The sequence below is a fragment of the Truncatella angustata genome (genome assembly GCF_020726525.1).
Source record: "Truncatella angustata strain MPI-SDFR-AT-0073 chromosome Unknown BKA67scaffold_10, whole genome shotgun sequence".
Classification (NCBI taxonomy): Eukaryota; Fungi; Ascomycota; class Sordariomycetes; order Amphisphaeriales; family Sporocadaceae; genus Truncatella; species Truncatella angustata.
In genome coordinates, this window is record NW_025763390.1 from 159397 (window position 1) to 175175 (window position 15779).

Genomic DNA, 15779 nt, shown 5'->3' on the forward strand with positions numbered 1-15779 from the left:
ATACTTGAAAAGTTCAGTGGGGTCCCTGCCGCTGTGTGCACTGCTCAGCTTACCAGAGCAAGCGCTGGACGCAGTTGACGTTCAAGGATCTGGTGTCCTGCATGATCGAAATGTACTGCACGACCTCCCGGTATCAGACCACCCGCGCATCGTGATAGAGAGCAATTGTCCCGAGTCTCGAGGAAGTCTCCGGACTCACGATTGCTGGCCGTGAACGAGAGCAAATCAAATCAACGCTATCGGTAGTATACGTCAGTTGGTCATCGTCATGGTCTGCCATGTGAACGCGATTCTTCATTGCATGCAGTGGACAAGTCAGATTACTACTCATCTGTGGCATGGCGCCTCCGACAGCCAGGATAATATGATAATCATACAAGCAGCCGGGAGATATTCCACCATGTGGTTCGTGGTACCAAACATTATACTATCAAGTCAAAACCTGTCAGTTTCGTTAATATAAGGTGCAAGGGCCCTTAGACACGCGTTGCCAAAGATGGTCTATCGGTAGGGAAGGTCGGGTACATTCAAGAATGCTCGGCAGGAGGTTAGACCGGCACCATCCTAGGACACTGAATTCTGCGACATAATCTCACTGGCGGCGTCCACGATCACAGCGCTTGCATGTGGCTATGTGGAAAGTTTCCGTACCGGCTCATCGCATCTTTTCGAGGTTCAGGAACAGTGAAGGACGATTACAAATTGAGAATCGTCTCGTGGCGAGCTCTACGCACGGAATGTGCTATATAAGCTGTAGTCAGACGGAGCCAGCATCAGAATTATGACAGCAAATACACCACAAATTTGTTCGCGGCTACCATCCCAGCCCAACTACGGTCCTTATCGTGAGACACGCATCCCAATCTAATCGTGTACCTTGTGTTTCTCTCCAATGGGTGTACTCGTCGACCACCTATACCAGACATGGATGAAATGGAACCCCATACCCCTTCCGCCACCTGATACATTCTCAGGACAGACCGCAGTGGTGACCGGCGGCACCGGCGGTCTCGGTCTGGCCGCGGCGACACATCTGATCAATCTGGGCGCATCTGAGGTTGTTATCTCGAGCCGGAACCCATCGCGCTCACGGAAGGCCTTGGAAGCGCTCGAAAAAGCCACAGGAGGGAAGAGTAGCGGCAAGGTGAAAGTGCTCGAGCTGGATATGGAAAGTTACGAAAGTGTCGTCAGCTTTGCAAACAAGGTCAACGATGTTAAGAGAGGTTTGGGGGGTGTTGATGTCGTGATTTTGAATGCAGGTACCATTGGTACTGATCCCATAATTGCGAAAGAAGGATGGTAAGTCTTGATTCCCGCCCGCGCACTTTTGCTCATCAGGGCATCGAAGCACGCGCACGTGTCCACCGTCAGAGCATATTCGACTCCCGTACCGAGAAACTGACTACGTCACGATGAAGGGAACAGAATATCCAGGTCAACACGCTTTCCACCGTTCTTCTCGCCTCTCTCCTCTTACCACAGATGAAGTCCGAGAGAACGAATCGCTCAACGCCAGCCCACCTCAGCATTGTAGGATCGATGCGCTTCGTGGACCCGGATATCACCGAGTGGGCAACCTGGCAGTCGGAGAAGAACGAGGGCGTACTCGAGCACCTGAGCAAGCCTCCGAACTGGCCTGGACCGCAGCCCATGTACGCAGCCACCAAGCTGCTGGTCGCGTATGCTTTCCGGGAACTAGTCGAGCGGGCAATCGGCGCTGACAGCCAGTAAGTCGACGAAAGAAACGAGAAACAAGTTCTGGTATGGATGCTGACTCGCATAAAAGCAGACCGGAGGTGATACTCAACATCTTGTGTCCGGGCGCCGTCAAGACGGACCTCGCGCGCAACTTCAGAGATAAGAGCGTCGCCTTCGTCATTCTGGTAGAGGTCTTTCAAACACTATTTGGCAAGTCACCCGAGGACGGCGCGAGGACGTACATGGCCAGTGTGACTACCAGTGAAAGCGAACATGTAAGTAGTCGCTCCCATACTGTCTGCTTTTGCGAATGGTTACGAGAAAGCTAAACAGTTATATCTTGACGATAGGGCAAGTTTGTCCAGTTCTACAAAAGTGAGAGCCAGATGAAGGTGTAAGTCAATCCGTATGTCATATATAAGCTCTGCTAATCAAGCTTTGTCGCATAGTTTAGAAAGAAAAGTGATTACATCGGCTGCGGGACGGGCAATGCAGACTCAGGTTTGGAAAGAGATTACTGCCGAGCTGGTAGCCAAGGCTCCAGAGACGAGTGCGTTTTTGCAATGATATTTGCATAACCATAGTTTTATTGGATAGTCTAATAACACTTATATTTCAACAACTCTCGAGTCTGCTTGATCCTTTGCGCCTGGCTTTTCATCGAGACGTGCCCTTGAGCAGATGCCATATAGTTGGTGGCTTACTCCAAGATGTGCAACGCTTTAGTATAGGCCAAGTATTGTAAATAAGTTTGCTCGCGCGCAGGTCGTTAGGAGTTACCAGAAACTTTTATTTAGCTTTGCCGTTTCTCGAGCGCATTGACACGCTTGGCAGTGGAATCATCGCCGGAAGTCTAGTGCCCATTGCAACATAAGATCAGGGCCTGTAGCAGCCACGAGCTCCGCGATCATACCCTTTGCAGTTTTCGCATCGGTGATGTCTTCGTCCTCCCATTGAAAAACATCCCCGGCAGACAGCATGCCATACTTCAGTCGAACAGGTATGATGTCGAGGGGAATTCGCTGCAAGACATCTAGAGATGGTAGCCCAGGCATATTGCTTGCCAGTAAAGGCTTGTCGTCATCGTCGTCATCGTCGTCACCATCATCGTCGTCCTCTGCATCATCGTTTTCGTCCATAGCATGTGAATCTCCAACTTCGATCGGAGTATTCTCAGTTCTCGGATCGATATTTGAATGAAGTTGAGGTGGAGCCGACGGAAGGTGCAGATACCCTTTTTCATCAAAAAGCTTAAGGGCCTCTTTGTCAAGTGGCAGCCAGACATGATGATCCGGATCCAGCACATATTGCGGCTTGAAATCGATCTTGTATCGCATCTTCGGGCAGGTATGGATGTAAAAGCCGGAATACCAGTAGCGGTATCCCTTCTCTGCTGCCAATGCAATTTCATACAACGCCCCAAGCTTGCCCGGTTGGAACTTGTGAATAGACTCGTGGTAGAGAAAGTATTTGGCGCTTACACACTGAGGAAGTAGATCTAAAACACCCACAGCAACCAGTTTACCATCAAGTCGATAGCATTGATGGAAAGACCCCACCGGCCTCTCATCACCGTTCGTGGATCTGAACACTTCATTTCGAAGGGGTGAGTCGCAAAGAAACCGCTTGAACCCGTCACGTGAGATATCCGACGTGCTCTCTTGATGGACGATACGCTGATAGTTTTCGAATACTGCATACTTCTCTTCTGTAAAGTCATCTGACTCTAAAGTGACCTCGAACCTGTGTGCAGGTTTTGGCGGAGTCTTTAAAGATGCTACTTCTGCCTCATGGATCCTCTCAACAAGATCAAACTCACGGTCACGTTTCTTGGACTCCTCGCGTGATCGAGGGTATAGACGGGCAGACTGTCTGATATAATCATCACCAAGGATATACTTATTGAATCTGTTGATGGCTGCACGTTGGTCTTTTGCAAGCTGGACTTGACTTGAGTCTAGTCGCAATGTGTAATGAGGACAGCATGAGTCGCGCTGGTTCGGCCTGTAGAGTAATTTCCCTGAGCGTCTCCAAGATCGGTCTATCAGCGATTGATAGAAGGTAGGGCTCATGGACGATGCTCGTACGTAGAAGGAATGCCCTATTACATGGAATATGTTGTCAGTATTATTTCTGTCAGAGAGATGGTTTGAAACCAATTTTGGTGTCTGCATCGAAAACATGCTGACCGCCACCCGTAAATATCGGACACCCATATAAGACCTGGCGGCAGATGAAACTTTGACTTTCACGGCTTTCCAAGGTTGATGCTATGGGACATTGGGCATGCGAGCACAAGCTGTTACACACGTTTCCAAGACTGACCGGTCTGAGGTGCACGTCGGCGGCAGTAACCACAAGTAGATGAAGACCTATATCCTATGAGACCGTGGTTAGAACTCGGGTACACAAGCATTGTAGGACATAGATAAGGCACGAAATCATATGCACAATAGCAACAAAAACTCGTGTCGGGAACCGTTCGACTCGTCCATAGGAATAGAGTTCATCACTTGATGAAACCGACCTTCGCGGTGGCTTGAGAGTAAGCACGATCTTACACTTATTGAACCAAGGAACGTCATCAGGCTATGTTTTCAAGGTTCATGTCGGCATACTTGTCAATGTCGGCTGACCTTGCCAGTCAAATGACGATTGAGAACAGCAGTCCTGGGGTTGAAATGGTAGAAAGTTGCATCGTGAAAGGCTTTGCGGCGTTCAGGCAGCACCAGGAAGCCGGTAGCGGCTTGCCGCAGACTACTGCATAGCGACTGTTCCCCATAAAGCTCATGCAAGTTTGAGTAGCCAACGGCAGTAAGCCGATGTTGCACGGGTTTGGACGGTTGGGTGAGAATGTGCATCAAAGCTAGAAAGAACCCGGGCAAGGAGCCAACGACAGCGGCCTACTCACCGATTGGTGTGAGGTATGAAAATGCATCTTCAGGGGTCGTCTGCGCATCAGACGTGGCCATGATGCTTATAACGAGGCGAGGCGTATATTGGGACTCCCGAGGAAGATGTCTCTTTGAAATCGGAAGTGAGAAGGAATCTTAAGCTTGAAGACGAGCCGGCCAACGCCCAATGAGGCTCAAAAGCAGGGTGATTCGGTTGGGCCTGCCAGGCGATGCTGCAATCCTTGTTTCCAAGGACGATTTGTCCCGACAACACCCTAGATTTAGTGTCAATACTGGAGGCTGGGTGCAAGTAGTATTGCGATATGTTGGATTGGTCGACTCTTCCGAAAATTGATGGGGCAATGAATTATCGATGGAGCCTCCGGAGTCCTGGCGGTGAAATTCGGTATCGAAGTTAAGACGGGCGGTCGAGTATACTGGTATTAATGAGAACGGCCGACAAATTAAGCCGGCACAGGATGCTAACTGATAATTGGCGAGATTCAGGAAATCCGCCCAAGACCGGAGGTTTGTGCAATACTGGCAGTCTTCCGATGAAGTGGACAATGACCTGCAGCCATTTGCTATTGCTGGCAAGATGATAACAGACTTGAGGTGATGCAGTGGCGGAAAGCCAGCCTAAGCCTGATAGGACTAGGACGATCCCGAACATGGCTCTTTGTCATAGTTGGTTCTTTACAACTTGCATCATGCAGGTGCCGCCGCGCCCGCAGCACCAGGCGCCTAGACAAGACAAGACAAGACAGTCCGTGAAATGGAAGTGTAACTTCGAATGATTCATTCTAGTGGCTAACAACGGGTTGATGACCTCAAAGTACAACAGAAATAGGATCCCCCAGTTGCAGTCAGAGATGAACCAATGTCAATCACCAGATGCAGTCCACATGCAGAGGGGCAAGGATTGTACATAAGTTATTCCGCACTTGTAACCTCTCTGATATGGTGGTACTCAACCCCGCGAATCTGCCCCTCCCTACAGATACTAGAAAACAATAGCCTGTGTATGTAATTGCAGGATCAAGGAACAGGCCTTCATGGTCGTTGATGATATTTTGATGCTCTATATTAATACCCTCGTCTTGTCTATTTTACAGACATTGCCCGATTTCTTGCTATTAGCGTGTTTTTTACGCTGAGGTCCCCTTAGATTCTGATCGGCGTCAGAAAGCTAATTATCAACAATAAACACTCAAGAGAAAGGTACTCAGAGATACCTGCTCGTTTCGGTATGCTGGTTTGGGTTCTTTGAGCAAAGCTCAAATGCATGGCAGTCAATCGGACTGGAAGGGGTGGGGGGGGGGGGGGTAAACGGACGGCGGCTGGCTGATACAGTCTGTACACTAAAGCGAGACTTATTAGACAGGCAAAACTTTAGTTAGGCCAAAAAATTATTTATTTATTTTGGCACGGATCTACTCACGAGACCTATGTGCGGAAGTCTCATATGAGCCGATGTTGCATTTCCAGAAAGTACGATGCTCAGTTGTACACGTATTTTGCAGGTTACGATCACGGACCATAGGTTGTAGAAATATGCAAAGATACCATATAGTCAGTATAGACTGGCCGAACTGGGCATCCCGGGGGATGCTGCATATCAGATCATGCTTTACTCCGAAGCCCTGTCCTCTATAACGTTAGGTCAAGGAATCCTCTTGTAGATCTTGCTAATGGTTTAACGAAGGCCAGGGTATTATTTCGTTGGCATGACTTGCATGTCGAGTAATATAGGCCTGAGACAGCCGCATGCATCGGTGAGGGTTGAATCATGGTGTTTGTTGATCGTGGCTTTGCGTGGGTGTGGGCACTGGGCATGGGCATGTCGTGACGGTTTAGAAGGTTAACAGCGATGCAATATAGTGGAGTGCATTGATGCACATAGGCATGATGGGGGGTTTTCCATGGGGGTATTTTTCTTTCATGCATTTTGCATTTTCTGTGAATTGATCAGCTTCTCCATCCCTTCCACTCTTCCCCTCCTTTTGTTTAGGACCGTGACGGTGACGGTGACCATGGCCACGGCCCACGCATCCAGGGCTCACGCTCACACTTGTGGATGGATTGCCCAAAGATGACGCTTTCCGCTTGGCTCTATCGAGCAGTCACACACTCGCGTGCATCTTGGGTACATGCCATCGTACATTGACATCCACTTCCATGAGAATAGGGATAGGGACGTGGGCTGAAGCTGAAGCTAACGGAGCCTGCCCTGGCACTGCTGGACGGTAGGGTCTTGGTAGGTGCGCTCTAGTATAAAGTCCAACTCTAATTTCCTCAAGTTCTACCCCTCCATTTCTGTTATGGCACGAGACACGAAACTGTACTCTGGCCCCAGGGCGCTCAGCTCCGACTGCCTATATCTGCCTCGTCCTTTGACTCGAGACCTCACTGTTCACGGATCTATAAGCTGTCCCTAGTGACCTGAAATCTTCCCAATTCATTTTTGCTACTTGCACCCTGTGTCCATCACAGTAGCACCGTTTTTTGTGGTGCCTGCCCAACAAAGGAACTTCCTCACCAGGCTGCCCCGCAGGCTTAGGATCTGGAAGCTCCCGCGTTTCGACGTAACAACCAATTTTTCGCAACCCGAGAAAAAAAAAAGGTCCGGTAACGCCGTGTGCCTGGCTTCAGCAAGAACTCAGCGGTATTCGGGAAACGCCATTTGCTCGACTCACGTCCCACTCACTCGCAGACGATTCCTCGATCGAGTCAGTCTTGGTGTGTCCATGCGGCTGCAGCTTTGTCCCGAAACCAATACCTCAAGTCGTTCCTTCCTGTACCCTTGAGCGGCGTGAGCCAAATCGCATACCTAAGCAAGAACCACTTGAGTGGATCTGCATCTATATCTGGATCTGGAACCAAGCTCGATCAGCGCATCTCAACTACGGACAACACAGATTAGGCGACAACCAGTGTGCACAATCGTTCGATTCACCAAGCTCTTCACTCTTTTGATATTCTTCCAACCATGCAGTTGGACAGCCTTTGAGCGCAAACCAACTCCAGCTACAGCCGGTTGTTGAAGTGTTCTTGTTCAGGAGCGCTCCATAGTCGGCAACACTCTGGATTCCTACCCCTCCACTAGCCCTATCGGCAAAAAGACTGGTCCAGTTTCTTTTCCGAGAAATCATTTTGAAAATGGCGTCTGGTTCCTCTTCTTCGAACAATCGTTCGATGGAGTCTCGCACGGGAAGGACCAAGCAACGTGAGTCCCTGCTTCCTACCTTACACTGACACCAATGCCACCATCCCCGGCGATCTCGGATACACATAACTGACCAATCAACTTGATAGGCTACAATGCAAAAGGGGAACGTTTAGTCGCCGGCATTGTACCCCTTACCGCGGATAAATCCTATGTCCTTCTTATCCAGTCGACGAGAAGAAAGGGTTGGGTTCTTCCCAAGGGAGGCTGGGAGACCGACGAGGAGATCACTGAGGCCGCTACGCGTGAGGCCTGGGAAGAGGCAGGCATTTCGATCCAGATCGACTACGACCTCGGGGAGATTGTAGAGTCGCGACCACCCAAAAAGTCCTCCAAGGACTCGAGCAAGTCACTGTACCACTTCTACGAAGCAACCGTACTGAAAGAGGAGGTTGACTGGCCGGAGAAACACAAACGAGAGCGACAGTGGTTTACCTATGCTGAGGCAAACGACGCACTGTCGGCACGCCCAGAACTTCTGGAAGCTCTGACAAGGTCTACCATGAAGCGGTAGTGTCTTGCACCACTGGTCCTCGTCTACACAGGTATACCATCAATCTGTGTCATGGAAATATCCACAATAGATGGGGTGAAGGGTCAGGACTATTACGAGGCGACGATATCAGAATTGCATAGATCTGGACACTGGAGTTTATGGTTTCATTCGGGCTCGATTTCTCAGCAATTTCTCTCCACTCTAGACCACATATCCGACCGAATATCTCCCATCAGTTCACTAGGGGAGTTGGTCTCAACGGATCGTCAGGCCCATTCACACCGATGAGGCAGGCGACTGGTGAGTTGTTCGGTTTTACCTCATGACGCAACCAATGTCATCTGGTAGGGCACTTACCATGTGGCATGCAATGCATTTTCGAGGCGTTGGTGGCTAGAATCACAATTTTTTTCAATATTCTTTTTTTTATAGAGAGAAGAGGGGCATACGAAAAGGAGTGTCATGCGGTAGAAAAAAATCTAGGGTAATGAGATGCGGCGTAGTCTCAAAGCATTTTCGGGCCGAGGACCGTTCTGGAGTTTGCGCCCATATTCTGGACTGCTGTCCATCTAACGAGAACCAATTCGGCTTTGCATTTTACCCTATATACACATATAGAGCTTCGGCATACGCATGCATGGCATTCGCATCCGCAGGCAATTGACCAGCTACGACATGCTTTGTTTGTTCGGGCCCCCAAAACTCTTTGACAGGCCGTCACCCATTCTCCACGCACACACTGCTATCAATAAACTGGCAAGCACCATGTAATCGCAGAAACAATATACCCGCCTAAGATTGGCGTATAGTGAGTATGATCCGACTTCAAATTTCTCGCTCGTGGCCTGGTTGCCCGTCTTAGATATTAACTTATAGCATGTGCAAACTTGGCGGAGTGGACGAAAGCTTTCATATCAGGAACAGTCTTCTTTGAGCGAGCCTGAGCTGGCCCGCGCTCTTGAATGATCTGATGGCTCCATGCGTGACGCGCTGGACGGCGCGTTTGTGCCGAGATCTACCTACCGAGCCGTCAAGAAATCACCAAGTCACATGGTCTTTAAAAGCTTCGATTCCGCTCGATTGTCCTGGAAACCAGTATTTATTCGAGGAGTAATACTAGCCTCAAGACTTGACGTCAAACCTGATCGTGTGCCGACCAACGGCAGTCTACGTCTCCAGTAAGCAGCTTCACACAAAAGTTCAGGGCAGTCTACTCTTGTAAAATATGGCGCTGTCGAGAGACTTCTGAAAAAGATAGGGAATATTTTTTACTATATCATGAGTGTAGCCGTCGGCTCCGGGCTGGATCAGACTTCCATAGAGCATAGTTCTTGACTAAATCTTCAAATAAGAATCGTATACTGGATCAAGAACCTCTTGTCTCATCACAGCCCATACACCGCAGAATACCTAACGATAACGCAAGTACATATGTGCAGTCTCATGATTTTAATGATATGAACGCCCACTAATCATTCCACATTAAGTGAGGTGACATTCACCGCACGAATTGTCGCCCCATCAAACTCAGAGATGAGGAGAACATCGCCATCAGGGCTAGCCGCAAGTGCACGCGGAAACGGCCCTGTTGGTATTTGGCCAAAGTTTACCCTTTGCTTGGGCCCTAACGCTGCCTGGGCATTCACAACCGTGACGCCGGTGCTGGCGTTACTATATCCAAATCTATTAGAGTCTGCCGTCAGGATATGGTTCTTGATCGCCGTTATACCGATCGGGGATGTTCCTGTATTCACCGTGGCCACCAGTGCTTCTGTAGAAGTGTTGTCGGAAAGTTTAATTGTGTCAAAAGCCATGACTTGATTTGCTTCTCGCTGTGTGACCCAAAGATATTTTCCATCCAGGGACAGTTGCGCGCGGACGGGATGACAGCCGGCGTCGACTTTCTTGATCAAGGATTTTCCGGGAGTCTGCCTCAGCTTTGCGACGTCGAGAACACTAATAATACCCGACGTATCGTTGAGTGACTGTGCTGTGTTGTTCATTTCGCTAGTCACGAAGAGTTGGGTATGATCCGTCGAGAACTGCTGGCCGATTGTTGCATAACCAAGCGCAATGAAACCCTTCCAGGTACTGGTCACCGTCCTGTTCTCCAGTCGGGTGATATTGTAAACCTCAATCGCTCCGAGCCCGTATGTGGCATTGCTCCCAAATTCCTGGCTGATGAAAGCAAATTTGCCGTCAGCGGTGATGGACAGCTCGATGGAACTCCTCCCGACGTAACCATCTTTGCTCAAAACTCCCACAATAGAGTCGTTCCTTCCCGCGAGAGTTCGAGGCACGTCGAAGATCACAGCTCCGTAACCGGTTGCCACATACAGGTTTTCCTTGTCGGGCGACAGAGTGAGTGCACGATATCCATATCCATCTTCGTTGATATCATCGTTACCTATCATGAAATCGGGAGGAAGGGGAAGTAACTGGGTCAATTTAGGTGTGAATTCTGACGTGTCGAGAACGCCAATTGAGAAGTTGACGGCAACGAATGCAAAGCTCGAGTTCAGGTATATCAAACCCCATGGGCGGTTCCCGACATTGACACTGACAGACGGCAGGTCGAGAGATATTTGCGGAGCTGCATTTGTCGCGCATACGTGTGTCGGGAACGATATCACAGATTGCGGTAAAAACACCACAGCAATAGCAGCCGCTGCTGCTATCCAGGAGGCGATGCGGACAGCCATTGCTGCAGTGCTCAGGGAGGGTAAAATAGCAGGGAATGGTTCTCCGGCGAGAACTATATGAATATAAAATGAACGTTGAATGACAAACCCAGTACCATCGATTGATGGGGTCTCCAGATCACGCCATGCGCTGTCATATTATAAGACCGACAACCGACTCGATTTCGACCCCCATATACTCCCAGGTTCATTTCGATAACGAGACTTACTTGCCAGCGACTACGTCCCTCCATTGTGTCCCCGCAATGCACATGTGCAGGCTTAGACAATTCTCAATTTAAGCTATCTTGGCTTACCTAGTCGAGCACCTCCTGCCACATGAAGTGCCCACTACCTTCCTTTCTGGGAAATATTGAGCGGCAGAGGTCTCACTCGGGCTGCGCCCACGATCAGCACACGATTTTTCTGTTCGGACAAGATCGATTTCCGAATAGCTTCATATCTAAAGCGAGCATTCATGATCTCAGGTCGACGTCGCCCCGCAAATCTGCGCCAAGACAGGTAGGTCCCGCATCTTATCGTGTTGCATCCTCCAACTCAGAGTCGTGACAAATTCATGGGTGCATTGTGCGACTGCGCGTACTCGGAAATTTTTAATAACGGTCAACAGGTGTAATTTAAACTTGAGGGTGATCTGAAAATACGACGTGGCAACATGATCTACTCTCAGGTTCATGATCCAGAACAGTGCGGTTCGTTATAGGCAAATCGCCTATAGTCAAAATGAACTAAACCTGTGACGACTAGATTATACTGCAACGCCCCACCAGCCGCAGACAAGGATTCGCCTCCGCATCGCGCCAAACACGCACAAGTCTCTCGAGCGGGCGCTCTACACAGTAACAACAAAGAAGAATCTCTGCAGGGAGGAGGGTTTTCTGGGTAACGGCACTGCTTTAGACACCCCAAACTTGTAAAGATAACAGGCTTTGGGGTTTCGCTCTAGCTGCTCACTCATGTCCCTACCTCAGGCGGACCCCTGCCCATAAGCGTAGGTGCTTACCGTGTTCGAAACATATGTAGATACAACGCAGAATGAACCCCTTGCTCGGCAAATGCACGTGACAGGTAACACTTATGGCAACGGCATAAAGGGGTCATGGTTAATTATTGGTTAACAAGGAGTGTATATAAATGATGCAGGTCCCAGTCGCCCATGTCAACCGACACTCGGCAAGCCTGCGCACAATAATGGCTAGCCATTAAATTTCTCGAGTCGCAGACGGCACTTCAGGGTACAAACATTGATTTATGGGACAAAATATCATGTGCAAGTTGCCAAGAGCCCATTGGATAGAATGCTATGTATGTAGCTAGATGTCTTGCAGCAACCCAAGTGCTTGGAAGGTTTCCGAGGAGAGTTGGAGAGCATACACAAGCCCTGGGCATCAATCAGTACACCTAAAATGGTTGTAGCCGAGAACTGTAGCCCAAATACATTGAGAATACCGATCTCATGCATTTATTCCTGGCCAAACATGATCTCTCTACTCATCTAATATAGCCTGTCAAAGAAACAATGACAGTTCAACCACCAACCCTGCACAGCCGCGGCGCGCCTACCGCGGTAGACCCATCCTTCCTATTTGGGATGTGTATCCTCTCACAAGACAAAACACTGACTGGGCTTTCATAGCGTAGCCGCAAGCTGCCCCCCAGCATATCATTGTCGTCTAGTAGAATCCAAGGCACCATGAATCAGATCCAGACCAGATTGGCGCAAGTTCGCTGAGTTAGCACAGCGGCGGTCATAAGGCTCAGATTCAACATCTCGGCTGCCTTCCGGATTGATGCCAAGATAATGCTGCATGCCTGGGTCTGGATCTGTCCGGGGTCACATCTAAAGATAACGTTGTCACATTTCTGAACGCAGAGTCGCAACACATGATCACCGGCAGCGACTTGGCCGACATCCGACCGGTCTGGCTGGCCTCGGCGTTCTTGACCGCCTCTCTTTTATTTCGGCCGAGGGCGCAAAGTCCTGGCGGACGGAACAAAACCTGATGTATCAGAGTGATCCTACCTTGTCGGCAGGAGCGGCACCATGAGAGCCTCAAGACGGCCGGCTGCTCCTCATGCCAATATTGGAACGTGCAAGCAATGATTTTCAGGCGAAGGAAAGATTCTGACCATTTGTATTTGATGCTCGGAGCTGGGTGTCTCGGCGCCGAGCCTCACAGTTGGCTTTATCTTGATCACACCTTGACGGTGAAGCACTGGTCACGATATTGATTTCTTGTTACATTCAAATAGATCCCAGATAATCTAATGTGTTTGCGCGAATTGGATAAACCATAGACCTGAACCGTGGGGGCATACGAGTTGACGGAGTCATTCTGTGTTGTGTTATCAGGATAAACAAATGGAGATGATGTGAAGACATGTGTTAGAGAACAATCATCTGTGTCCATCAATATTGACAAACTAAGAAAGCGAGGGAGACAATAAGAGCAAATGAAAATGAAAATTTCTTTTTCTGGATGTATGAACTGAATACGACATGAAAGGCGTAGGCACCTTTTGCCATCTGGCATTGAATGATAGAGGAATAAAGTGGCAGTTCGCCAACTCTCAATGGGATAGAGATCAAAATCCCACAGAGCCAACAAACCGGGTCTATTGGCCTATAAGAAGTTTGACTTCAATCAACACAAGGTCGCAAGCCTTCAGTCACCATGTATCCTTACTGCCTGCTACACCAAAGCTTTAAACAGTAACTCAACCCCGAATACAATTTTACATGATCTCTACTTCAAATCATGCTCACCACATTCTCTTTGCTATTTTCAACCTGGGATACAGTTCACTTCAAGTTGAGCACTATTTCAAACCCTCTCTTGCTTATATCCTAAACACTACGGACTTTCCAACACTATAATCCTTTCAACATTCAGTCGACCATATTGTTGGAACTGTGTGCTCATCTGACTTATATTACCACCTCGACGCCAGTATTGCTCAGTCTACCTTCACAATTACTCCAATCTCACTATACACCGGCATAATCTAATAACAGTAATTGCAACCTCAAAGGCGCTCAAGCCGCCAACAATGATCCTAGACTGTGTAGGCAGACGATCACCCAGGTGGCATTAAACGAAGATTGATTGCTGTAACGACCGTCAGACCTTGGATAAAGGACAAACCAGCCTTAGGCTCTAGATAGCTGTCCTGCAAAAACGACTCAAAAACGGTGTACTTGCTCTGTATAACTGCATATACACAAGCATGAGTAAGTCCCCGGATCGAATTCGCATCATCGTCTTCTCTCTAACTAAATGCTCAGCAGCCAAACATGGCTCTCCGATGAACACTGCCAAATACTATCACCGGTCACGACTTATTCGCTAGTGCATTTAACTTTCAAGGAGACCTGTACCAACTATCACTCATATTTAAATGTTCAATGCACACCTTATACATCGTCCGTAGCATCTAGCCTAGAAGCCGTACTATCACACTACCATCACTTTGAGGGATGCCTTGCCCTTTGTAGTGCGGCTTGTCCAAACTACACCGGTTCGTCTGTATATTAACCCGTGGACAACGAGGATAACCTTACGAGAGAGAAAATAAATGTCAAGATGCCTAAGACACAAGGATGATACTGGTTGTCGATCGGATTATGGTGGTTCAAAGTGAAGAAACCAATCCAGTGAAGCACTGTATTTCAAGGGTAAAATTACACCACTCTTCACCTCGTTTTACGAATTAGTCTTCAGTTGCTGGTCATATTTTGCTATGCGCAGCACTGAAGACAATATCATAATCAAGTCGGTGAAGTTGCGAGATGATGTGACACCTTGTCATGGCATCTGTGCACGGGTGTAGTCTGCTTTGAGAGTAGGTGAAACGCTGCAACACAACGACGACTAACGTCCCTCCTCCCCGTAGTGCCATAACGATGGCTAGATTGGAAAAAGTAACCTTCTACAATGATGTTTCCCAAGACGAAAGCGCTCGAGTGGCCGCTAAGTTGGCCCCCCCATACCCGACTTGCTCGCAAAACTGGAAGCTAGATATCCTGAACTTATTTGGTATTTGACATTCTGACGAGAAGTTGCAACAGTTAGACAACCACTGAAGAAGACAAGAACAAGTGGCGATATATGGAACGAAAGAGGGTTCTGCTCGAAGAAAACAGACGATCATAATGAGAGCAGCACGACGCCAGGAAGCCACCAAAAGTAAAGGCCTCAATGGTAGCCGGCACGTATTATGCATTTACATTTGCGGTTTCATTGTTTCAACAATCATTTTACTTGATTTATTATATGCAACAGATTCTGTAGCATCACACTGGTCTACATTGCTGATGGGGTGAAATGCCCATTGCCTCTTATCTCACTAATTCTAACAATAATTCCCCTGGAAGACTATCCCAAGAATACCAGGCTCGAATTTCTCATCTATTCCAAGGTGCATCAGAAGCGATGTCTTCTGCGACGTCTGTAACGTTTTTTCTCATCACAGTGATATCGATTATGGATGCTATGAAGAGTGCAATGAAGCTACAAACAAAGACCTCGTATTCACTTTCGGCCATCATTTCGTCGTCGCTCCAGCAAAAACAAGGTGGTTTGCCTAGTGTGGTCAGCCCTCGTCCAAACTATGCCAACAACGACCTCGGGAGATGGTCGCCGCTGCTTTTTGTACACGAGTCACATTAGATGTGAATGAAAACAGGACAAATGCGTAAATTTCGTAAGAATAGTTTTTATCCCATTTTCCCTGCTGCTCTGCTCTATATGGAGTTTCTCGGC

At 48.5% G+C, this 15779-nt stretch overlaps 5 protein-coding genes across 5 annotated transcripts; 2 read left to right on the forward strand and 3 right to left on the reverse strand.

The window, feature by feature from the left end:
• Positions 1–654: 654 nt before the first annotated feature.
• BKA67DRAFT_86297 (uncharacterized protein) lies at positions 655–2401 on the forward strand. Its single transcript, XM_046109499.1, has 5 exons — positions 655–1299; positions 1419–1727; positions 1787–1973; positions 2049–2092; positions 2148–2401. The coding sequence occupies exons 1-5, from the start codon at positions 893–895 to the stop codon at positions 2263–2265; spliced, it is 1065 nt and encodes a 354-aa protein (XP_045952316.1). The 5' UTR covers positions 655–892; the 3' UTR covers positions 2266–2401.
• Positions 2402–2537: 136 nt separating this feature from the next.
• Positions 2538–4114, reverse strand: BKA67DRAFT_525802 (arginine-tRNA-protein transferase; the record flags this gene model as incomplete). The annotated part of the gene is made up of 2 exons (XM_046098694.1): positions 2538–3799; positions 4009–4114. 2 exons carry the CDS (start codon positions 4112–4114, stop codon positions 2538–2540), a joined length of 1368 nt encoding a protein of 455 aa, XP_045952317.1.
• Positions 4115–4706: 592 nt separating this feature from the next.
• BKA67DRAFT_86362 (uncharacterized protein) lies at positions 4707–5368 on the reverse strand. Its single transcript, XM_046109500.1, has 2 exons — positions 5080–5368; positions 4707–5029 (listed from the first exon to the last, which is right to left on the reverse strand). The coding sequence occupies exons 1-2, from the start codon at positions 5263–5265 to the stop codon at positions 4880–4882; spliced, it is 336 nt and encodes a 111-aa protein (XP_045952318.1). The 5' UTR covers positions 5266–5368; the 3' UTR covers positions 4707–4879.
• Positions 5369–7751: 2383 nt separating this feature from the next.
• BKA67DRAFT_526537 (NUDIX domain-containing protein) lies at positions 7752–8332 on the forward strand (the record flags this gene model as incomplete). The annotated part of the gene is made up of 2 exons (XM_046098763.1): positions 7752–7818; positions 7908–8332. 2 exons carry the CDS (start codon positions 7752–7754, stop codon positions 8330–8332), a joined length of 492 nt encoding a protein of 163 aa, XP_045952319.1.
• A 1351-nt stretch (positions 8333–9683) lies between these two features.
• On the reverse strand, positions 9684–11239 carry BKA67DRAFT_582411 (cytochrome cd1-nitrite reductase-like protein). The gene has a single exon (XM_046103996.1). It carries the CDS (start codon positions 11014–11016, stop codon positions 9787–9789), a length of 1230 nt encoding a protein of 409 aa, XP_045952320.1. The 5' UTR covers positions 11017–11239; the 3' UTR covers positions 9684–9786.
• Between the last annotated feature and the right edge of the window lie 4540 nt (positions 11240–15779).